At 35.1% G+C, this 25,635-nt stretch overlaps 2 protein-coding genes and 1 long non-coding RNA gene across 3 annotated transcripts; 2 read left to right on the forward strand and 1 right to left on the reverse strand.

Moving 5' to 3' along the window:
- Positions 1–9,527: 9,527 nt before the first annotated feature.
- LOC104222851 (uncharacterized) lies at positions 9,528–10,627 on the reverse strand. Its single transcript, XR_710005.2, has 2 exons — positions 10,540–10,627; positions 9,528–9,789 (listed from the first exon to the last, which is right to left on the reverse strand). It is a non-coding gene; the product is annotated as an uncharacterized lncRNA (long non-coding RNA).
- A 695-nt stretch (positions 10,628–11,322) lies between these two features.
- Positions 11,323–19,670, forward strand: LOC104222853 (uncharacterized). The gene is made up of 4 exons (XM_009774174.2): positions 11,323–11,620; positions 11,743–11,844; positions 13,495–13,621; positions 19,034–19,670. Exons 1-4 carry the CDS (start codon positions 11,402–11,404, stop codon positions 19,243–19,245), a joined length of 660 nt encoding a protein of 219 aa, XP_009772476.2. The 5' UTR covers positions 11,323–11,401; the 3' UTR covers positions 19,246–19,670.
- A 658-nt stretch (positions 19,671–20,328) lies between these two features.
- On the forward strand, positions 20,329–22,711 carry LOC104222850 (uncharacterized). The gene is made up of 4 exons (XM_009774172.2): positions 20,329–21,629; positions 21,789–21,996; positions 22,073–22,202; positions 22,296–22,711. The coding sequence occupies exons 1-4, from the start codon at positions 20,749–20,751 to the stop codon at positions 22,553–22,555; spliced, it is 1,479 nt and encodes a 492-aa protein (XP_009772474.1). The 5' UTR covers positions 20,329–20,748; the 3' UTR covers positions 22,556–22,711.
- The last annotated feature ends 2,924 nt before the right edge of the window (positions 22,712–25,635 follow it).

A 25,635-nucleotide genomic window follows, 5' to 3' on the forward strand; every position in this document is an offset into this window, starting at 1 on the left:
ATTTGAATCTAACAAATATCAAACTAACAAATTCTTACATAAACAATAAAACAAACATGAAATAAACATGAAAAACCACTTAATTAATTTACCATTTGAAATCTGAAAATTAATTCAACAAAACATATGACCAAACTAAAAAATTATTTCAACGACGAATAAACAAAACAAGAATTGAATCATTTATCGATTTTGGATCCGAAAAACATCAAACAAAAATATGGACAAAATTGGAACTTAAACCAACTAACCGGGTTCAAAACAACGACGAAGAAACGAAGAAGACGAAGGAACAACAACATTGGTGAGGCAGTGGCTGGCCATTTTCTCGACGCCGAGGCAGTATGAGGCAAAAACGTGAAACGTGAGCAGTAGCAAAACGGAGCAGCAGCAGCGGTGATGCAGCGGCAGCAGCAGCGGCGACACAGTGACGACGAACATGAAGAATAAGTAGCTGGGTTCGTTTAGACGATGAAACAGTAGCTGCAATGGCTGGACGCGAGGAGGAAGGCAGCAACGACGACACACCCACGACGAACATGAAGAAGAAGTAGCTGGGTTCGTTTGGACGATGAAATAGTAGCTGCAATGGCTGGACGCGAGGAGGAAGGCAGCAGCGATGTGAGCTCGTTTTTGGGCTGGTTTCGAGCAACTTTCATTGCTGCGTTTTGGAGAAAGGAGCAGCTTGGTCATTTGGACTTGAGGTTGATAAGATGGAAGCAGAAGGACCTCCATGGATGAAGAAGGAACAACAGTAGCAGTTGCAACGACTGGAAGAAAACGCAGCAACAATGGCGGACGTGAAGCTACTCCAATGGTCGTTTGGTTTCGACAACGGGAAACGAGGGGGGGAAAAGCAGCCATGGCTGCTCGTGTTGGGGTCGATGGGACGATGGAGAATGTTGTGTGTGTGTGTGTTGAGGTGGTGGAGGCGTGAGGAAGGGCAGCCATGAGAGGTGGGGCTTGGAGGTTGGAGAAGATGAAGATAGGAGGGGGGGCAGATGGGTTAGTATAATTTTAGGGTTTTCTTCTTCTTTTTTGTTTTTTTATTTTGTTTTTGTTTTAAAAAATGAAAGACAAAGGGGGTTTGGGTCTTTTGGGTTATGGACTGGGTCGACCCAGTTCGAAATGGACTGGGTCGTTTTGGAAGATTGAGTATATTTTTGGGCTTGTGGCTTGAATTTGAAGAAGAGGCCCAATTCCGATTTTTTGTATTTCTGTTTTCTTTTTTCTTCTTTTATTTTTTCTAAAACTAAATTATAAAAATACTTAAACTATTATTAAGAACTAAATTAAGTTATAAAAGCGCAAATTAACTCCCAATAACAATTAACGCAGAATTAAGTAATAATTAAGCATAAAATTGTATATTTGGACATTAAATGCTAAAAATGCAAACGATTACTATTTTTTGTGATTTTTATATTTTGTAAAACAAACTTAATTACTAACAATTGTAGAATTAAATCCTACATGCAAAATGTGACATATTTTTGTATTTTTTATTAATTTAGCAAATAAACATGCACAAACAAATACAAATAATTATTCAAAATATCATAAAATATCACAAAAATTGCACACCAAGAAAAATTATTTTATTTTTGAATTTTTGGGAGTAATTCTCATATAGGGCAAAAATCACGTGCTTACAATCATTTATGAGGTTTTAAACATCTCTTAACATGTTTCAGGCTTCACATGAAACAGGTTACTGGACCAAACATCTTATGAGATGTTTCCAACATCTATAAAGATATTTCCAACATCCATCTCTCATGATGTTTGAAATATCTGCAAGATGTTTGACCCTTGTAGCTTATATTCCATATTCTAAAAATGTCTTATATGTTATTATTTTAGGTATGAAGTATTTAAATATTGTCGAGCATGTTAACTTAATTTTTCTACTTGAAAGAGAATTCCTCATCACTGCCCTATTCAATACTATTAACAGGAGGTTTGCTAAAACATTTCATAAGAGGCATATACAGTTCCTCGACACTCCAACCATTTGTATCCTTTCAGTTAAAAAGAAGATTAATAAAAAAAGCGATTTTGGGCAACAAGCTATTGGTCCATCTAATAAGACAGCAGGAGTTCAGTATCACTGGTCATGGTGCAGTTGCAAAGGTTGATCTACGAAAAAGAACATGTTCTTATAGAGAGTTTGACCTAGACAAAATATCTTATACACATGCTATGGAAGCCTATATAGAATGAGCATGTACGACTATACTTCTGACTTTTCTATGACATGTGCATTCACGTATAGGTCTATATAATAAAAGTCAGAAGTCTAGTCATGTGTATAGGCTTCCATAGCATGTGTATAAGTTATTTTGTCTAGGTCAAACTCTCCAAAAAACATATTTTGTTGCGTAGATCAATCTTTGCAACCACACCATGACCGGTGATGCTAAACACCTGTTGCCTTATTGGATGGACCAATAACTTGTTGCCCAAAGTCGCATTTTTAGTAATTTTCTTTTCAATTGAATGGACACAAATGGTTAGAGTGTTGAGGAACTGAACTATATACGCCTCTCATGGAATTTTTAAGCAAACCTCCTGTTAATAGCATCGAATAGGGCAATGATGGGGAATTCTCTTTCGAGTAGAAATATTGAATTAATAGACTAGGCCATATTTGTGGCCAATAGTTCATACCTTAAATAATAATAATAATAATATATAAGACTTTTTTAGAATTTGGAATATAAGCAACAAGGGTAAAATATCATGTACATGTTTCAAACATAATGAGATATGGATGCTGGGAACATCTTCATGGATGTTGGAAATATCTCGTAAAATATTTGAAATAGGAAGTCCAATAACCTATTTCATGTGAAGCTTGAAACATCTTCAGAGGTTTTTGAAACATCGTAAAAAATGTTTGAAACACCTTCATAGATGTTTGAACTGGGAAGTCCAGTAAACGGTTTCATATGAAGCCTGAAATATCTTAAGAGATATTTGAAACATCTTAAAAGATGTTTGAAATACCATAACAAATGTTTCAAACACCTTAAGAGATATGTGAAACATCTTAGGGAATGATTCAAACACCTTCAAAGATGTTTCACTTGGGGAGTTCATATTAACTTACTTGTTTCCTTGAAAGTGCGCTCTGCTCCAATATCTTAAGAGATATTTGAAACATCTTAAAAGATGTTTGAAATACCATAACAAATATTTCAAATACCTTAAGAGATATGTGAAACATCTTAGAGAATGATTCAAATACCTTCAAAGATGTTTCACCTGGGGAGTTCATATTAACTTACTTATTTCCTGAAAAGTACGCTCTGCTCCATTTGTGAAACCCAACATCCTCCTGAAGATATCTGGCAACTCTCACATCATTATTTTTGATTTGTTGAAAATGATCTTTGAACTCACCAATCCTATATGCTTTAGCTGTAGAATAATAATGGCGAAGCAAATCTCTGAAATAAAATTTTTTGCAAATATTTTCAGTAAGGTGCCTCATGCAAAATTCGTGATGAGCCTGAGGGTAAATATTTGAGATCCCATTTGCTATGCTTATGTGCCTATCAGAAATTATACACAACTCAATATTGTCGGGATGTATGCTGGATAATTGTTCAAATAAATATTCATACGCAGCATCACCCTTCTTGTATACTACACAAAGTGCCACAGGAAAATATGGTTCTCTGAATCCTGTGCCACGACAGACAACAACACTCGACGATAGTTTTTCGTCAAAAATATCCCGTCAACGACTATGACTTTCCTCATAAAAAACCCTAAATCCAATCTTCATAAGCTACAAAAAAGTACTGAAACCTCCCACAGTTATCAAGCTTCTGTGCCGTCTTGCTTCCTTCATTTGCCTCCCTGAGCCCTAAAATTTCATACCCGTGCTCTGACGTCCCCCTTACCATAGCCTTTGCAATATGAATTCCCATCAAACACTTCCAATAACTAATGTTGCAACCCAAATCTAAACGAACTGTTTTCATAATTTTTTTGTTAGATGGACCTCCGCCCTCTTCAAACTTAGAATGGATGTATTCACCAATGACATCCCCTGAGGCGTGTAGATACTTTTCTATAAGATGTTGTGACCCGCATGTGTGCTCATTATTTTACCTTGTAATATAAAATCTGTCAGTACTATTATATTTTATAGCTCACAATCACCACTTACAATTACTGTCTACACATTTTATACAATACACAAATTTGGTACTCTTCACTGATTTAAAATGGAAAGGAGTCTTCAAGGTTGCAAGCTTCAATAACATAACTAGCTCACGCTTGTTTTTGAAACTTAAACCCTTATAAAATTTTGTGTCGTCTTCATAATTGTGGATGTTTTGTGTTGTTGATTCTACCTCTTATGAGTTACCTTCAACTCCAGGAAAGTTTGCATATTTTTCTTCTTCATTTTTTGGAATATCCATATTCAAAGGATCCATTTTTGAAATACCGATAATCAAAAGATCTTCTTCAATATCATCCAATCCATGGCTATCATGTTATAACATTAGAGGTAAATTTGTAAATTCTATCAACCTTTCAACCAAAGATTCCCTTAAAATGGGCCTATTTTCATCTTTCAAATAATGGCTCAAACCATAATAATTTTTTATTTTAAAGGGAGATACTTTCTTGTGCTTTTCAGCAATGTTATGCATGTAAGTTATGGAAACATCATTCGGATAACAAGTTAATTCACAACCGGTAATAATCTTGTCAACAAACTTATCATACGTAACATATTTGCGCACCTTTATTAGAACCGTCTCTTTACTTTTCGAACGCCATTAAATGAGTAGAGCACTCCATCCATTTATCTTGACAATCAACTCCCAATACCATATAATCAATCATTTTATGATTGCAACACTTGAAGATATCAAATATATATAAATAATTGGTTTAAAGAATCAAATTTTTTGCAAACATCCTAATGACATTCACCGTGACAATCAACTCCTAATACTATATAATCAACAATTTTATGATTGCAATACCTGAAGATATCACAAATAAATAAATAATTGGTTTAAAGAATCAAATTTTTTGCAAACATACTATATACTTAGGATGTTTGAAAAATCCTAAGAGGATCTTTGAAAGATCTTGAATGGACTTTCAGGATGTTTAAAAAATTGCAGAAAATTTGCAATATCTGTCGCGACCCAAGTTCCCTATTAGGCCGTGATGGCGCCCAACACAGTTGTTAGGCAAGTCAATACTAATCAAATAGTAAATCCTCATTTATGTAGTTGGTATGTGATAACTTCCATTATAGATTTAAGAGTTTAAGCGTATTCAAATGAAAGAAATAAATGCAAATCTCAGTAATGAAGACAAGCCAAAACATCATAATTCTACTAATGTGTGTGCCAAGACCTGGTATCACAAGTGTGTGGGCAATCTAGTAGAATATACAAAATTGTACTATCCTACTATCTGGAAAAGAAATAGACAGGAATAAAAGATAAAAGAGAGACTCCAGCTACTGCAGATCGGCTGGAAAGGACAGATCACAGGAAAGTCTCGAGCTGAAATGTCCACTCTATGCGCCGAACTGATGGCTAGATGCACCAGCCTCAAAGCCTATACAATCAAGTACTGAAGCGTAGTATGAGTACATAATAAAAAGTACCCAGTAAGTATCTCGCCTAACCTCGCAGAAGTAGTGACGAGTGGTCGACTCCGACACTTACTAGGCCAGCAAATATAATAATATGAAGTTCAATATATTTAATTCACAGTGTATGTAGATAACAATAATCTCAAACAAGAATAATTATTAAAAATCCTTTCATCCAATTAATAAAACTAAGCACTTTCCTCATTTAAATTAGTGACCTTTCCAGCAATAAGTCATACGAATTATAAGGGTTCCGGTTCTATTTTCACACACAAATATCTCCGAGGGCGATCGGCCTGATCCAACATAAAAGTAATGTGCACTACCAAGGGTCGAACGTCACAAACCATGATGCATCTATTCACCCCGCTCGCGAATCATACATGTGACGCGGTAAAAGCATAACCCCGCTCGCGAATCATATATGCGACACAGTAAACATAATTTTTCATCATTTAAAACACAACACTTCTTTAATTCCTTTTTATAAAAATAAATACAATTCACTTGAAGCCTGTAAATCTTTAGATTTCCTTCAAATTACTTCCTTTCATACCATTAGCATATATAAGTAATTAATAGCGGCCACGAAGTATGATGTGATCCTAGAACTACCCGGACATAACGTGAATAGTAGCTACGTACGGACTCTCGTCACCTCGTGCGTATGTAGCCCCCATAATTAATCATATATTAATTAAGTTTACCTATGGGGACATCCCCCCTCGTTTCGAGCCTACTTCCAACTCAAGAATACGTCCAAACTCTCAATCCGGAGCCGTACAATCCGAAACTATTCAAATAGTGTAAAGGTCCATCATTATAGGTTTACAAATTCATATTCTAGCTAATAAAGCGATTATCCAATCCCAAGGGCAAGGTTCCTAAAATTCAACGCCGGGTCCACGTACCCGAATTTCGAAAATTTTCGGAGGAAGTTGTTACCCATAACCTAAGGATCAAGAATATATGATCTTTACTTTATTTCATAATGAATTTCATGGTTAAATCTTGTTTTTATCAAAACCCTTGGTTTTACTCTAATTCCATGATTTTCACTAATCTTTACATGTTAATCTACCGAAAATACAAGTATTTAACTCACATATAGTAGGAATTACTTACCTCTAAGAGCTTGGTAAAAATCCTCTCTCAAGAGCTCCAAAATCGCCCAACCTGTGACTGGAAATGAGCCAAAAATGGCTAACACCCGCAATAAATGAAGGTCACTGCCTTCAGAGATTTCCGTATCTGCGGTCCTGGGCCGCACCTGTGCCCACCGCATCTGCGGAAAAGAAGCTGCTTCTGCGAAAATTCCACTGGCCGGCTGGGTCGCTTCTGCGGGAAGCAAACCGTTTCTGCGAAAGGTAGGCCGCTTCTGCGGCTCCTGGGCTGGCCACCCTTGGCCGCATCTGCGATTTATCGATCGCTTCTGCGGTCTCACATCTGCGGCTGGCCAACCGCAAGTACTGTTATGACAGCTTCCAAAATTTCCTTACTCAACTCGAGCCTTGTCCGATTGACGCTCGGGGCCCCCGGGGCTCCGCCCGAACATACCGACAAGTTTGAAATCATAAAACGAACTCGTTCGAACCCTCGAAATGCCAGAAACAACGCTAAATCTAAGAATCACCCCCCTAAAACCAATTGAATCAAACTTATGAACTTCAAGTTCTTCATTTCACATCCAACGTAACGGAACACACTTATACTACTTAGATTTGCACCAAATTTTGCGTGCAAGTCTTAAATGACAATACAAAACTATTTCTGGTCTCGGAATTCCGTTCAGACCTCGATAACACAGAAATCCGCTCCAAACCAAATATTTAAGAACTTTAAAATCCTTAAGAAATCGACTTTCACTATTAGCGCCAAAACGCTCCCGAATCATCTAAAACCCGATCTGGACATACGCCCAAGTCCGAAATCATCATACGAACCTGTTGGAACCTTCAAATCCGGATTCCGAGGTCGTTTACTCAAAATGTTGACCGAAGTCAAACTTGGCCTTTTAAGCCAACCTTAAGGAACCAAGTGTTCCGATTTCAATCCAAACTCTTCCAAATCCCGAACCAACCATCCCGCAAGTCATAAATCAGTTAAAACAAGTACGGAAAGTCTTATTCAGGGGAATGAGATTCTAGAAAGTAAAACGACAGGTCAGATCGTTACAATATCTAAAGATGAAAAAATAAGCTTAAACAATTCTTTATTTACGATCATAACTGCATTTAGTAGAAAAAATTATATTTGTATGTTTATTTTATTTTGCTCAAACACTTGTATAAAGCCACTATATAGATATCTTTTTAATCAATAAAACAAAAAAATAAATTCCCTAATCTTTACATGATATTAAAAATAAAAAATACATCTTCAATTAATTTTGTTGATTCTGACAGCAGTGGATGATGCGGTGGTGCCGGGGCAATTTTGGTCCACTTGATAGCAATATTTAGGCATTTCACAATCAAATTTTGTTTGCACTTTGAAAATATATATAGGTTCTTAAGTAATGAACTCCAATTACAATATACATATTTCAATTTCAAGACTTAAGGTTGAATTGTCAAGAACTTGTAACTTGGAAATAGCATTACACACTTTATTTAAAAACAACCAAGCCTTTAACATTTAATTAAAAATATAATTTCTAAACATTAATCTTATACGAGTAAAACACTTAAAACTTTCGTTCTTACTTAACCTTGCTTAAAAGAATCTCCCCAATTTTAAAGCAAGTAAATTAGGACTAAGTTCTTTAAAAAAGGACAGTTAAAAAGGGACACTTCTTCAATTTTGTAATAATGATACATATGTATTGAAAATTTGAGTTTTTAGCCAAAATTATCCCATTGGGAGCAGGTCTATGTTTATTTTTTAAATATAATCTTGAGCATCTTTAGTCTCTTATGTTTGTTAAGGTGGAGTAGTTTTGTCTTGCTAACGGAACATAGTTAACATCTAATGATGACTAAACATGCTACTCACATTTACTTTAGAAACAAAACCTAGTAGTCAGTGGCGGACCCAAGATTCTGTACAAGCGGATTCAATAAATGATAATGGTAGCTAATAATATCAGCGTTCGATTGATGACAAGCATGATTCGATAACTTAGTTTTCTTTTTGTTCTTAACACAATCTCAAAATAAATTCATTTTAAAGTTGGCACACTAAAATTTTAACAAAGTCGAAAATATTTTGAAAAAAGGTACAACAAATTTATCTACTTTTTATTTAATTTAACAAAAGTTTATTAACCCTAAGATATTTAAATATTTTCTTATTACTAAGAAGTTGTTACTTGCAAAAAAAAAAAAAAGAGAATTAAAAAAATTTCTAAATGCTAAGCCAATTCCAGTGAAAAAAGAGCTATACACCAAAGCAGAAAATTAGTATAAAATAATTAAGCCTTTATAATTAAATTAAACTAACAGATTAGAAATAATTTCGATAAATATACTTGCATGTTATATCAAAATTTAAGGAAGAAAGAACCAAAATTTACTTTGTGGATAGGTTTAGTTTTTTTTTTTTAGTTGATTAAATTATGGAATAGTTTTTATTGTATTCAAGCAAACACGATATCGCCTACACGCTGTTCCAAATGCAGACAAAATATAAAAATTAGAAACATCATGCACTGTATTGGACTCGAACCCGGTTACCAAATGCAAACTTGAACCATCTCAACAAAGATCTAACTTCGTTTAAGTGGGTTCAAATATTATTTTTATACGCATATTCTCCGTTTTAAATATAATTTACCTATCTACACAGTATAATTTTTTTAGGAAGCAGGTTAAACTGAACCCTTTGACACCATGTGGGTACGCCCCTGCTAGCAGTAAAACCTTTAGTGAAACATCCAAAAGAAAGGTTTACGTCAAACCACAACAAAACAATGTGTCATTAACCCGATTTTAAACAATTAAAAAATTTCATCGAGCCAAGTTGCTTGTAACAAGTCAAAGCTACAATCAAAGTTTTTATAATAAGAAACTAAATCTAAATCATATTTTTTCTAGTTTTGAAGTTATTCAATTTGATCCTGATTCTGCAACTTCTCTATTTCTGCTTTCATGTTTGAAATTTGAGGGATGCATAGTGAAAACTCTTTTTCATCTCTAAAATTTGTAAGATTTCACCTGCAATTATGAATGAATTGAACACTCGTCAAAAGATAGGAAGTAACAAGGAACATGTCTTGAACGTAAAAGACATAACTATTAGTGATAAATAGATGACTAGAAGAACTCAATAGTTTACACAAGGATAGACTTTTGTTCAATATATATAAATGGTCAAGCAGTAAACTAGTAAATTAATTTAGAATCAATTATAAAATGCTTGTTTTATGGGAGCACTAGCTTCGCAAAAATTCCATCTTGATTCTACGTTTTCCTTTTTCAATGACTGTGTGTTACGTGCTAAATGAAGAACACAGTCAATGCAATCCTAAAGGGTTGGGATGATGAACAACCCTTGAACAGACTTGCACAATTGAACTGGAAAACAAGAATTAAAGAAGAAGAAGATTGTGATTTTATTGATAGAAGACTCAATCTTTTCAGAATCCATACAATTGATCCCCTCCCTTGTATTTAACTACCCCTTCTCTACGTTTACTAACTGAATTTGCAGCTGACTTCTAACCACCTTAGCTAATATAACCGACTACTAACTACTTGTATAGTAAAAAGACTATTATGCCCTTAGGCTCCTACCCTTCTAGTTATAGTTCATAACTGTGAAATTTTTAAGAAAAATTAATTACTCAATGGCAAAATTTTAAGGATGTGAAGCAGATTGCACACACACATAATCTCACCCAAATAATGCAGCAAGAAACCCAGAGAAAACACGTTGCACACAACTTTTGAATAATATATACTTACTCCATAGTAGATACAAGTTCAATATCTTCTTCCTGGTTTTCTATCCGTCAAGATGCCTTCAATAGCAGTATAGTAGCGTCAAACTTCCTCTTTCGTCTCATCATCCTCCGTACGCATATTATTCAATCAAATCGAATCTGTCATAGTCTTCCTTCGATCCATTCGACGAAACAAAACTTTCAATTTAGTTTCCTTCTTTACCATGGAAGCTTAGCTTTTTTTTTTTTTTTTTTGGAATTTGGGGAGACGGGGTTTAGCTTTTACTGTTGGTTTTTATTTTTAAATGACGATATTTGAAACTCATACCAAAAATATCTTTGGTACCCGTGGTCATATATTATAAGAAATTTCAAACTAGTTTTTAGTAAATTTTTGGAATATAATATTGGACAAAATCTTGGATTAATTTTTGAACCAAAAGTCATTTATAACTTTTGTTGGTTTGTAAGAAACCTACTTTTTGATTGTTTGTGATTTCTGAAACACTTTTTGGTGATATTCGAAAATCAAAGTTTACTTCTAAAATATCTCAAAAAAAATTCTAAACCAAACAGCTTTGGAAGAGAAGTAATTTTCCAATATTCATCATTAATGCGTAAAAGAAAAAAACAAATCATCATTCCCAGACTGAATTACTGAAAGAATGTAAGGGTAAAACGTTACTACTTGAAACCTTAGGGGTGCTTAATGTGATTAACAAAACTAAAGTCCATACATATATTGGGCCAGGATCCTCCATCGGCCCAATTACCTTCCCGGTCAAACCCCGCCGTCCAAGACTTCTCACTCAACCGAAAAACGGCGGCGACGGTCAGCAGCAAGCTCAGTTAGCGGTGTTTTCCGGAGAGAATACAGCTAAGATATGGAAAATGAGAAGAAAATAGAGAGCTATGTGGTGGTACACAACATAGCAAAGAGACACAATGTCGGAACCCTAGCTCGTAGCGCCACTGCGTTCGGCGTCTCCGAGATGATACTAGTCGGCCGTCGAGATTTCAACGCCTTCGGTAGCCACGGCTCTACCTCTCACGTCCGGTTCCGCCACTTCCACTCCCTCACCGATGCTAAAACTTTCCTCAAGGTATTCAAAAAATTCCAAAAATAAGAAATATAAACTTATTTTATGTGCATTTGAAGTATTTTATGTTATTCTAAAGCTAAAAGCAGATGTTATTTTGTTCATTTTTTAATTTTACTGAACAGGAAAGAGATTGCGATATATGTGGAGTTGAAATTACAGAAAATGCGGTGGCTGTAAATGAGCATCCTTTTAAAAGAAGTACTGCTTTCCTGCTGGGAAATGAGGTTGTGAATCTATAGTATCTTTTTGAAAGAATTACGAGAAAATACTTCACACCGTAACAAAAAATGACCATGTTTTTAAGTTTTAGCCCACCTAGCCCACATTGTACATATTTTAAAAGCACTTGCAAATTCAAAATCTATGTTCTTACAACTATTGCTTCTAAAATTATGTAGTTAATTCTTTGTTCTCACAACCATTGCTTTTACTCTATCTTCTTCTCACATCTTCTACATATGCTTCAAGGGGTCGTGTATTTTCTGTTTCTGCTCTTGTGTCACTTACTTGCCATGTAAGAAAATTGAAGAGTAGAAGTCCACCATTGAACACCATTCAAAGTTTTGCTTTTGAAAATGAGTTTTTTTGAATTTGTTAGTTGTTTGGATTGGGTGTTGTTCCAATTGATTGAAAATATCAAAAGAAGTTCAAAATTTAAATTTGAAGTGATTTGGAGTAGATTTGAGCAAGATTTGAGTTAAATTTCAGAAAAGACGCAAGGAAGAAGACGAAGTCAGTTTTTTGTATAATTATGTATAATCTTGTATAATAGTGTATATGAGTGTAGAAACACACCTTATACACTATTATACACTTTTATACACCTTTATACAAGCATATGTAGACGAACTTCTTCCACGATTTTTAGTTGTAATTCTTGTTCAAAACCAGTCCAACTCTCCATTAAATGACTTCAAATTTTATATACAACCTCCTTATACTATTTCTAACAAGTCTAAATAACACCCACTCCAAATTTCTCACAAAATCAAATTTGGAATTTAAACCCGCATATTTAAGCTTGTTAAAAATCTAATTTTCACCGCCCAAATGAATTTGGTTGTTGAATTAATATTTGAGTCACAGTTACTTTTTCGAAAATTAATTTAAAAACTTGAGGAATCTTTTTTAAAAATTAAATAGTAATTTTGAGAACCTATTTGAGTTGGATGTTGAATCTTAGCCTATTATTTTTGGGCTAGTTGGTTGTAAATTGAAATATGGGCTATAAAATTGAAAAGTATGGAGCTCAGTTGTTCTAATGTGAAATTTTCCCTATCTTTTTCGGCATTATTTTAAAATTGTTGAAATGTTGGTGACAATTTTGTAATGAAAACAATAAAAAAACAAATGATCCATGTAAGTTACATATAACAAGTAATCGGGAATTAGGACTTATCTGTTGTTGTTACAGTTATATAGAGTCAAGTGTTTGTGAAGAGTGTTTCTGGTCCAGTTTGAGGCTTTTATTTCAGCATAGGGACAAGTGTTAGATTTATTGAACCTATAGTTTTAGTCCTAATTGCCTTATAGGACAAATATATAGTATTAGAATAGAATGAGCCTGAATAGAGCAGAATGGGTAAAAAGATTCACAGCCCATTCCTACTAGTTCAAGATTGATGTGTGGTCGATTGATGTTAAATGGTGTTCACATTTTAATCAAATGATGCTCTTTCCTCAACCAAAATATAGTACAATAAAAACTCTAAGCAATTTCTGAAAGTTTTGGCCTAGAGGTGTTAGCAATTACTTGTTCTTTCTTATGCTCGGGAAATATGTTACTGATTTCTCGTCATCTGTTTTGGAAATAAGTATTAGGGTTGGAAAGTAATTCGCCTAATGATATTTGTTTGCATAAATTGGTGTTGTAGGGTACTGGACTTTCTGCAAAAGAGTGTGAGATATGTGATTTCTTTGTATATATTCCACAATATGGGTGTGGTACTGCTTCGTTGAATGTGACAGTCGCTGCTTCCATTGTTCTACATCAATTTGGAGGTAACCTCTATAGAAAATCACTGCTTCTCCTTTTATCTTATTTTTCCTATTCTGTTTTTGGTGACTGTTCCCATATACTCATGTTTGCTACGATCTTCTTTGGGGTTGAGGGCCAACTCATTTAGTGAGCTCCCTGCCTTCCACAGTTGAGGTGGAGGGTTCAAACCCCATCATTAACGTGGCATCCTCTTCTCCCTCCCCTGATGTAGCATAAGAATTTTAAACAAACAAAATAATCTTGTATCTCATTCTGCAAGTAAGAAGGACCATAGTTTTTCTGCGTGGTTTATTTCTACATTTCGTGCTTTATCTTTTGCTAACATCTTTTGCTAACACTGCTTACGAATAAGAAAAGAAATGTAAGGTTTTTGGTTCTCATTCCTTTTTTCTAATATAAGTATATGGTAAACCCCACCCTGTCACCCCTCTATCTAGGAGTTCACAGTGGCCGGTGGCCGGTTCTCAGTTTGCTCCCCTGGTGACACAAACCCCTTTATGGCCAGTGGTGGAAGTCCTTACCACAAAACTATTCCTTGCCATTTATCTCATGCTCCGCACTGTTCTTTCATATTGACTTTTCTTCACGCGACAAGATATTACTCTCACCTTTGTCGTTCATACCGAATTCATCAAGATTGCTAGCCTTTGGTTTTCACATGGTCGAAATGTTGCTGCATTGCCATTTTCACTTATTAGCCTTCTAACCAATAATGAGAAGTTGGAGTCTATCTTTGATTGATAATGTGAAAGAGGGTTATATTTGATCATGAAAAGGGGATTAGTATCACGCCCCAAAATGGATTGAGACGTGGCCGGCGCCCAATGCCTATCAACTTGCACAGAGCGAACCGTAATGATGTAGTACATGCCCAATTCGCATCCACGATCCAATTTATTAATCAATCAACAACGTTTAACGAATAAAGTGAACTAAATACCATTTCAATTAGAGTCTATAACCCAAAATATTACGTAGTTCATCTGTGAACCCTCTAGGACGCTATGAATAAAGGGATAAAATAACGGGTCTAGCCCGCATACAAGAGGAAGTAATTGAATAGAGTATTCTAACGAAGTCAAAGGCGGGCTCTAAAAGCATAAAGCTACAGGAATCCTAGCTCGTACACTGACCGTCCTGCGCCTGACCAACCGCTCAACCTAACACCATTTAAACAAATGATGCTTGAGTATCAAAATACTCAGATATGCATCGTAGCCGCCACTCGTGGTGGGGCAAGCGTTATACAGATATAAAGAATATATCAGATGCATAAAAGATAAATTAAATAACTAGTTTAATTTATCGAAGCAGATAATGTGAACTCAATTTAAGATGCATGAGAGATAAATCAAGTAGATAGTTTAATTTATCAAGCATGTAAAGAAACACAAGTCAATTAAAGCATGTTTCGGATTCTTAAGACCATTCAAGTGTCATCTAACTTATAATTTCAGTGACAAGCTCAAAGTATCACAACATTAGTCTGTTATATGACAATAAAACACAGACACCTTCCATCCGTGTTTCAATATTATGCACACAAATGGTGCTGGAATATATCGGGATGCCATCCACAATGACTGCCGTACATCCCCAAACAGTTAGGCCAATGTATACCGTCAAAGATCCAAGACGGCTGCCATACTAGACAAATCACATTCTTTGGTTTCTCTTTTCAAAATCATGGCCATTGGTCGAAAATCATTTCTTTATGTAGTACATCAAGGACCCAAGAAGGTTGTCGTACAACTCCCGCACTTGTAGACGACACACGCTTGTCGCTATGTATATTATTTCGAGTCATGGCCTAATAGATGAATTTCCCTTTATTAATGAAGTGTCCAATTTCATGTGTTAAGTGAAAATCAAGAGATACGAGCACAACAATATGTTCGAAAGCATGTTAAAACACTTCATGCACATCATATAAATAGTATGGTGCATTACGCTATAGCACAGAGATTAAAAATCATAGACACTTTTTTATATAACTCAAAACGTAGCATTTTAGGCGATTTTATCGTTTAGTCCCAACCAAAGAGTAAACCATGCAAGATTGTCCGTCACATGCATGTAATCTCATCAAGTTACTATACCGAAACTACATATTAATTTTGAGAACACACAAGAAGGTAGAAGCTAAGCATACCTCGAAATCTCTTTAAATAAGCTAAATATCGCGCCGGTTGTCCAATGATGCCCAACAATGTCAATCTACATATATAAATTCATGGATGTCAATAACGTGTCACATCGCTACTAATTTAACCAAGTGTTCTACACTTAGACTTAGTTTCCAAAAATTCCATAATCCTCCGTTTTTAGGTGATACCATGGTTAATCACCTTAAATAATTCCAACAATTGCGTCAATACATTCATTAGTGTCGTATAAGTTTTCCATTAAAAACCCATAAGCACTATTCATCGTCTCCTCACCAACCTCGCAACCTCCATTAATGTCAAGTTAGGGCTTTGCACTTATTGTCAATCCAACCACCAGCCAACTCAAATAATACCTTTTACAACCATATGTACTCATAAATAACTCATATTTATTGTTCACAAGTGTAGAAATTAGCTTCTTGAATAAAAACTAAAAAATCAACTTTAGGGATTTTAAAGCACCTTGGTGTTCTTGTTGAAATCTAGCCAATCCAAAGATATATTGATGTAAGTGTTAACTAACTTTAATTAACACAAAATATAGGACAAAACTTACCTTGGATGGCGTTGGAAGGGGTCTTGGCCGAGAGCTCTTGAAGAACTAAACTTAGCTATTTGTTTGGTTTCTTTGCAACTGTAAAGACCCAACTACAGAGGAAAGGTATTTTATGTCTAATGGCTACTGATTTGTTTGGACCCCACTTAATTGGAAAAACTTATCATTTTGAGTGATTAGGAAATAGCATTATGTATTTAAGTTCAATTTGGTCTTTAGCTGCTCTATGACGCATCTTTTATCAGAATGGTTATACCATGGAAAGATTGGGGACCATCTTTCAAAAATGAACCCGGACGCATTTCTTGCGTGGCCGAACCCATAGATCTTGATGTATGCCTATCTTTTACTTGGACTACAAAAATGCATTCTTCGAGATCCCCACAGAGCGGTATTCAAATTAAGACTACAATCATACATATTCGATACATGCTTCAATATTGGACCAGTCCTTGAATAGTTCAAAATGATGTGGTGGCCAAGATATGGACCGCTTAAAGAAAGGATGCCTCTCATCAATTTAGTCCATTATGGTTTTCTTTACCATTCTGGACTACTAAATTCAGTTCTAGCTGTTGCCATCTCACGAAATTGGCCCGTTCGCCAACTTGACGTGAAAAATGCCTTCCTCCATGGTCTTTGACTTTAAGAGGTATACATGCAACAACCTCCTGGATTTGTTGATCCTTCTAAGCATACTCATCTTTGTCGCTTTCATAAGGCCATTGTTGGTCTTCATCAAGCACAATTGGCATGCTTTCAACGGTTCAGTACCTATCTTCTCCAAAGTGGCTTTCGTCAGAGTGTTGCAGATACCTCCATCTATCTTTTTTCACCATTCCTCTACTGGCTGTATTATCCTTTTGCCTTTATGTTGATGACATCATCTTAACCGGTGACAACGGATCTCTTCTCACTCAATTTATTCCCCGTCTCAGTAAATATTTTGCCATGAAGGACTTGGGTTATTTCGTCCCTTTTTGCCTTTCTTTTTTGGTTTTGTAATTCCATCTCCCATTTGGAATATAATTAAATATTCATATTCCGTCCATGTACCCGGAACAATGTATATACTCCATGCGTCCCTAACTTATGTGGCACCGTTCAGATTTCGAGAGTTAAACTTCTAAATTTTGACCGTGAATTTGGATATAGAATCTTAAGTTTTTTGAAATAAAATCTACATATTTAAAAACTATATAAAAAGTATTATAAGTCACAATAATTAACAATTTATGAAATTTGAAAAGCATACGAAAAAATTGCGGTCAAAGAATAACTCGTTTGACTCTTGATGGTGCCACATAAATTGGGACAAAAGGAGCAAGTATTAACATGTCCGATAATATTTTCCTCAATCCGTCGGCATCAATGGTGCACAAAAAAATATTTGTTATATTCTTATGTGCGCTTAAAGTATTAAACTTAATTGAAAAAAATCGAAGCGCTACAATTTGGAACTAGTACATGTGGCTATTTGAAAGATTTCTGATCTCTCTCGTCTCAATGGTTCAAAGGAAAGGACCTTTGAGTGGGCACACAAGTTATGGACGTCTATCAGCTTGTCCGTTAAGGTCTTGTTATGCAATCAAGAACTTTTCTCATATAAGCATTTTGAAAGTCCTCCAAATTGGTAAGTAAATAAAACAGAATTTTGTAGTTTTAGAAGGCATAAAGAATTTGACGTTGGCTATATCAAAGGAAAAACTTGAATCTGCAAATCTGATTAAGCTGTATTAGTTGGTTTTAAAAGGTTACACACTTATGTGGTATACTTGGTTCTCTGTACAATTCCTGATCAGCAGAAGAGCAAGAAAGTTTCACGTTGATTAGTTGGTTAACCGGCACCACAGTGTTGCCTATGAACTGCTTGTCTGCTTTTGCGTCGAATGATCTTGAGGATTGACAGCAAAATCAAGGAAGAGGTTGCTAAGTGTATTGCTTATACTCTAGGTAGGAAAATTGTTCTTGCTGTAAAATGCATTGAAATTATGGGAAAGCTAGCGTGCGGGATTACTGAGAGACTATCTGCTAGATTTCTTAAGTAAAATAAATAAGTAATTTGAGCGAATATTACTTTTTCAAAATATACACTTTAGATTCTTCAATGAAAAAATGTATAGTTTTTTGCTTTAATCTCTTCTATTGAATCTAAAATACTTTTATGGAAACTGCAGCTTTCATAGGCTTCATCATTAGTAATTTGATGCTAGAATACTTGTGCAGCTGTGGCAACTGATGGGCTAAAGCCGTCGTCTTTTACACTACAATGTCTAGAAAATCAGAAACAAAATCTTCTTGTCAAGGCATCACAGATACATAAAACACCGGAAATTAGCTGTAATTAACCTTTAGTGTCAACCAACTATGAATATCCTGTATGGTGTGGTGTCCGTCTTCTGCCATTAGATCAGTTGAATATCATCGATCCAATGGCTAAAAGAGATGACTGCATCATGCGTTAGCTGTATAAAAATTGAAGTCACTGAGTGCTGCTGCTGAGAGCTATAGTTTAGCACCGTTTTAATGGCTCTGATTTTATATGTTCGTTTAGTTTATGTTGTCTAGATTCTCTATAGCACTTGTGTACGTGTTTTTTTGCCGACCTTTCTACACAATTTTTACTTTATATAATCATGTAGTTTTAGCTAGGTTGTGGACTGAAAGTTGGAACTAATTTTTTTTTTCAGTTTGGGCTGGATTCTCTGAGAGAACACGTGAGGGAAACAAGTTTATTGTAGCTGAAAGACCTTCGAAACAGGCGAAGAAAAATTACTGCATGGAAACGTCTGAATCTATTGCCGAGGAGCGAAGATTGAAGAGGGAATCAAATGGGTTCTTTGAAGATACTGGAAAGGAGGAATCACCTTCAAATCTTTTAGATACCTTGTTTGATAATTAGTGCCGGAAAAAAAAAAAAAAACAAGTTATGCATCCTTCAGCTTCATCCACAAGGCCAGGCTGATTTATTTGGACAGAACCGAAGCAAGTCAACTGTCAAAGGGGAATTTTGGTTATTAGTGGAGTAAACTACGGAAAATAGGAATTTAGAACCTAAGTAGTGTCACTGATTAGCCATCATAGAATATAGCATTTTCACATGAATTTTGTATCTACAAGTATTTTGTAAAGAGATTGCAGGTTTAGCATGTTTCAGTCCCCTGTTTGATGTATTGAAAAGCTAATACTAGACGGAACTATTTCAGAGGGGCCAGGTGCCATTTTCTGATCGTGGATCAAGCATGTTCTTTGTACACTTGAAGCTCGGTCTTAAGACGGCCATTGCACAATTTTATAATATTAAGTTGAGAGTTCAGACTAGCCAAATGATTGCAATTGTAGCTCTATTCAGCAAATGATTGCAAATGTACATAATGTATATAGTATCTCCTTTTGCATCAGCGATCCTCTCACAATGTCAAAGTGTTAGGTAATGCCTGGGAATTGTGCCTTGATTGGCTCACCTCCATCTCTATTTGACTTTACTCTAGTAGATCAGAATGTAGAGGTAGAACTAGAAATTTCAATGGCATTAAAGCACTTAAATGCCTTATATAAATAAATGGTCTTTATACGCCAAAAATAAGTTGTGAGACTATGGTCATGAGTTGCATTTGCATCTGCCAGAAGAGAATGGATCATCCTGTCCTGTAAAGAATGATAATAACATGGTAGAAATCATTTCAAAAAGGATATATAAATGTCATATGTTATTCCACCTTTATCAACTAAATACTTGACTAGCTGTTGCGTGTCATGTGGCAACTTAACTCTACACCTTTTATGTGTAGCTTCTGTTAAAGCATATTAAACTTTATATTACAAGACTAATAAACTGCTCCATTGCTAGAATTTTTCTTGGTTTTAGACGTCTTTCCATTGACTAATATGGGAAAAGCTTAGGTAGATGAAGGTCATCCATTATAATATATCAATCAAGACTAGAAAAACTTTGATGATTTCTCTTTCTTTACAGTTGTTTAAATATCCAAGAGAAAGAAAGTCCTTGTTCACAGGTAGGAGTTAGGTATTTTTTTTGTTGTCACAGACAAGAAGCTCAACCATTAAGCCACTATGGTCAAACATTTGTAAGTTCTAACCCCACCTTCATTTCTTGGAGCAGTTGGGATGTGCTTTTGTCTCTTTATCTAACGTTTAACTTGCTCTGCTCAGACTTTCACCAGTAAAGACACAACATCCTTTTCAATGGGAATCAACATTTTCTAAATCACTAACGTGAGAAGTACTATAAATGTGATACACAAAGTGCACATATGATAGTCAGCCAAAAATAAATGTTACTTATGAGAGTTCTGTTCCTTCTTTTAGAAATTAATCCTTCCTTGTAGCTCTTTCATACCTTCAATTAAGGCTTAGTTCAAGAGAATTGACTAACCTCAAACTCATGCAGTCAAGAGAGGTTCCAGTGCAGCTTTCATGCAGAAAACAGTTTTCCTGCATGTTGCATGTCTTCAGCCGGAGAATTCACTGGCTTTGCTCGAGGATACGGTGGCTGATGTGGCGACGTCCGAGGTCTAAGGTGGTGATCAAGAGGTTTGGTAAGTTGAATTCAAGAGGACATCATGGCCCGCTCAAAGAAAAACCAAGCATCAAATCATTAACAACTCATCCAAATGCCCAAACTAGGCCTATTCGACTAGCCACTTTCAATGCTGCATTATTTTCCCTTGCACCAGCTGTGCCTAAGGCTGAAAAATCAGTCATATTTTCTCATGATGATGATGATGACGGTTTCAAATTTCAAAACCAGGTAAAGTCTGAGATTAATAGTCGTCCTAAGAGCATATTGAAACATTCCCCTCTTCATCCCACATTAATAAATGGTGCAAAACCAAAGCCAAAAGTTTCAATAAACCTTCCTGAGAATGAGATTTCATTAGCTCAGAACAGGGTATTCGGTATGTTGGAAGATGACTCCACCAAGATTTTGAGTTTAAACAACAACAGTCTAGCTCCTGTTAGGTCTCCGATATGCTTCCCCGCGATGGCTAAATGGATGAATAATGATTATGGAGGCGACTACTTGAGTGGAACAAGGTCTATTCTTGATGTGTTGAAAGAAGTGGATGCTGATATATTGGCTTTACAAGATGTGAAGGCAGAGGAAGAGAAAGATATGAGCCCTTTATCTGATTTGGCTCATGCTCTTGGTATGCACTATGTGTTTGCTGAAAGCTGGGCTCCTGAATTTGGTAATGCTATTTTATCCAAATGGCCTATTAAGAGATGGAGAATACAGAAAATCTTTGATGATAAAGATTTCAGGTGCCACTCTTGGAACTTACACTACTGTTAAAACTTTCATTGACAATATCTATGTTTAAGGAATTGTATGTACTACTTTATCTAAAAGTTTAAACTATCATAAACTAGAATACTTTTATTTTGTTCTTCAAAAGTTTAAACATGTATTGATTGGTGCAGGAATGTGCTTAAGGCTACGATTGATGTACCACGGATGGGAGAGTTGAACTTCTGTTGCACTCAACTTGATCATTTAGATGAGAATTGGAGAATGAAACAAGTTAATGCGATAATTCAATCAAATGACAATCCTCACATTTTAGCAGGAGGTTTGAATTCTCTTGATGCCTCAGATTACTCAATAGAGAGATGGACTGATATTGTGAAGGTAAAAAAGAGAATCCCAAATCTTATACCATTCTTTCTTGGATTACTAGTTGATCACACAAATTCTCTATAAACAGTATTATGAGGAGATAGGGAAGCCAACTCCAAGAGTTGAGGTCATGAAATTCTTGAAAGGGAAAGAGTACAGTGATGCTAAAGAATTTGCAGGGGAATGTGAGTCAGTTGTTATCATTGCTAAAGGCCAAAGTATGAATCTTTATCTTAAGGTTTCTATGAAATCTCTCTCCTCTTTGCTTGGAACCATTTTTCTCAATCATGTTCTATGTCATTTTGGTACAGATGTGCAAGGAACATGCAAGTATGGAACTCGAGTTGATTATATTTTGGGTTCACAAGGCCTGCCTTATGCATTTGTACCTGGATCATACTCTGTTGTTTCGTCGAAAGGCACGTCCGATCATCATATAGTTAAGGTGGAAATCATGAAAGTTGCAGGCAGTGGTAGGAAGAATAGTAGGAAACAGAAGAAAGTAAAACAGAAAATTGTGAGGATGACAAGTTCTTGTTCTTCAAGAGGGATTTGGCAATCAAACACCTAGCAATTGTGGTTATTAGGTGTTAAGGTCTTTAGCCTCTTCTTTTTCTTTGTCCTTGTTTTTCCTCTTGAGGTGTATACATTATTGCATCTTTCTACTTTGTGACTGACTACAGTTTCATTACATGTAGAGTTTAAGATATTGAGGGGAAGTCAATCATGATATAGATCTATGTTCTGCCTTTTTGTTTGGCCTAGCTAATTGAGTCTATCAACATTCTACACTATTAAGTTCACCTTCTTAGCCAACAAGGGTTGTGGTGGAATGGTAAGTGCTACTTCATCCTTAACCAGAGGTCTCGAGTTCGAGCCCCTGGGTATGGAATCGCCTTTGTTAGGGAGCGTGCGAATTCGAATTTAGTCGGGTCCTAATATGGGTACCGGACACCGAGTGAGAAATCAAAAATGAAAAAAATTCACCTATTTAATATTTTGTAGCTCTTAATTCAAGAGCCGGCTTAAGGATAAGGGTGAGATTTAAAGAGCCTGTATTTCAAAGAATCCCTAATTAGCTTTCAAAGAAAAGTTATTTACTAGTATTAGTTTTGTAATAATTTGGGATCATATGGAATTGCGTAGATAGATAATTCATTTAATTAATTTCAACTAGTTCGAAATTGAGGTATAGTTGATTGATTGTCCAGATTGTAAAGATGTGGATCCCAAACATGTAAATTCTAAGAAGCTAAAAACTAATTAGATCAATATCTGGCATTAGGTTAAAATATTAATAAAGTCAACCCTAAAAAAGTCCACATTTGCAGGCCGAATTAGTTAAATAATAAAAATTCGGCAAAGGTAGTATTCCTGCTGTCCCAAAAATGTAGTCTTACATTTTCTTTTGGATTGTTTTTAAAAAGTTTGTTCTCGTAATTACGGGTTACACGCTCGATGTGCGTCCATAAGATTAGTACTATATAAAAGTACAAAACTCCTAATCAAAATATTGTTCGTTTTTTTACCTTTTGAAAATAGACTTCATATTAGACAAAATTGTAATTTAGTTATTTTTTAATATTTAAGATTTTAAAACCAATTAAAATTTTAGTTATTAAATTTTTTCTTATTTAAATTACGTAAAAAGTACTAATATTCAAAATTTAAAAATTGATATTGTTTGGTAGAAATAGGAGTATTCCGTTTTCTTTTCCTTATATAAGTTGACGGCAATTTCCACATGAAATATGTTTCACATTCATTCTTTTTATATTAGGCGCTTCTTATTCTAACGAGAAGCTTTCTATATATTGTTAAAAATAAGAAGTTTATACTTAATTAAATATTTATTCTAATTATTAAATATAGTTTTTAAATATTATATAAATTGATAAATAGAAAAATATTATTCGAGTGAGAAAGAAATTCAAAAATTATCTGTATCCTCTACACTATCACAAAAGCATGAAGACTCGATGTATAATTAAGACTTTGAATTAACTAATAAGCAAAAACATTCAGTTCAAAACTTTTCTTTATGTAAGTAAAATTATTTTCAGTTGATAAGACTCTTAAGGTGCATAAATTTATTGACAAAAAGAGCATTGACAGTGAAAAAAATAAGAAAATAGACCAAAAGTAATTATAATATAGTAGCAAAGTCGAATTGCTAAAATATAAAACCGAAGCAATAAGCATATACTAGCTAGGGGTGCTCATGAAAAAACTGAAAAAATAAACCAAATATGAAAAGCCAATAATTTTCGATTTTGATTTTGAATTTTAAAAAACTACCAAACTAACTATAAAATTATAGAAGTGAACTAGGTTTAAGGTGAATATATTGAATGATAATTGAGGACTTTTATGGGAGGGGCATGATTTCTTTCTTTATTAAGTTAGCTATATTGGATCAACATTATTAATTTTTTTTGAACAGTAGGAAATATATTAATAATAACTAACTGTCAAGTTTTGACAAATTACAACCCATATTGCCGCAGTTGGCACTTACATTTGAACTACAGCCTTCTAAGGCATCAACATTCCCTAAAGCAGCCAACTTAGTGCATATCTTAGTAGAAGTAATTTTTACAAAACAAAAGCCTTCCATGTCCCTTTGATATTGTATCATCGCCGATTCAGGTGGGGTCGCCAACAGACAAAGCTTATTTATATTGGACTACATGAGTGCATCCCTAGCCAAAACATGTGCCACCTCGTTTCCTTCCCTGAAGCTATGCTTGAGGGTTACCTGGCCCTTCTGCCTCGCTTGAAGAAGTAACAACCTGCATGCATAAATTAAACTTGCGTAAGTAGGGTGGTCATGTTCAATCATGTTTATTGTTTCTGATGCGTCCGTTTTTATTTCTACTGGAAGCAGGCTGTGTGTGATAATCAGCTAGAGGCCTTCCTGTAGAGCTTGAAGTTCCACTTGAGCAGCTGAGAGTGTGGGCACTTTCATGGTGAACGCCATTATCCAGTGACTTGCATTGTTTCTTACAACTCCACCAAGTCCGCCTTGGCTTTTATCTGTGTTGAAGGCACCGTCTATGTTTAGTTTAAGCCATCCTTGTGGTGGCTTGTGCCATCTTACCTTTATAGATTTGTGCGGGGAGTTTGTTATGGACTTTTCAGTCATGAGCTTATACTCAAGAGATAGGTTGATTATTGTGGGCCATTGTAGTTTGTGAGAGGTATTGTTGTGATTATTATTATTCCTGTTTTTTTAAATGTTCCATATCGCAAAGGGGAAGACTTTACTCCAAGCATTACTAGAAATCCAGTAATTAGCGATCCAAAAAAGCGACCAACATTGGTCGGTTTAGGTAAATTACCGATCAAAACTCGTCCAAACACGCTTGGTCGCTATTTTGGTGGCCGTTTTAGTATACCGACCAAGGTTGTTCGCTAATTACCAACCAATGTTGGTCGCAAAGGTAAAAAGACCAAATGTGTAATTTAAAGTACATACCGACCAACTTTGGTCGGTAATAATATTTTAATAATTTAATTTTACCGATTAAAGTTGGTCGGTATATTTAAATTACGTTATGTTATTAATTATTAAAATTTAAAAATTAGCGACCAAAGTTGGTCGGTAAAGTAAAATATATATATTTTTAAAAAAATTAAATTTAACCATAC

The sequence above is a fragment of the Nicotiana sylvestris genome, chromosome 1 (genome assembly GCF_000393655.2).
Source record: "Nicotiana sylvestris chromosome 1, ASM39365v2, whole genome shotgun sequence".
Lineage (NCBI taxonomy): Eukaryota > Viridiplantae > Streptophyta > Magnoliopsida > Solanales > Solanaceae > Nicotiana > Nicotiana sylvestris.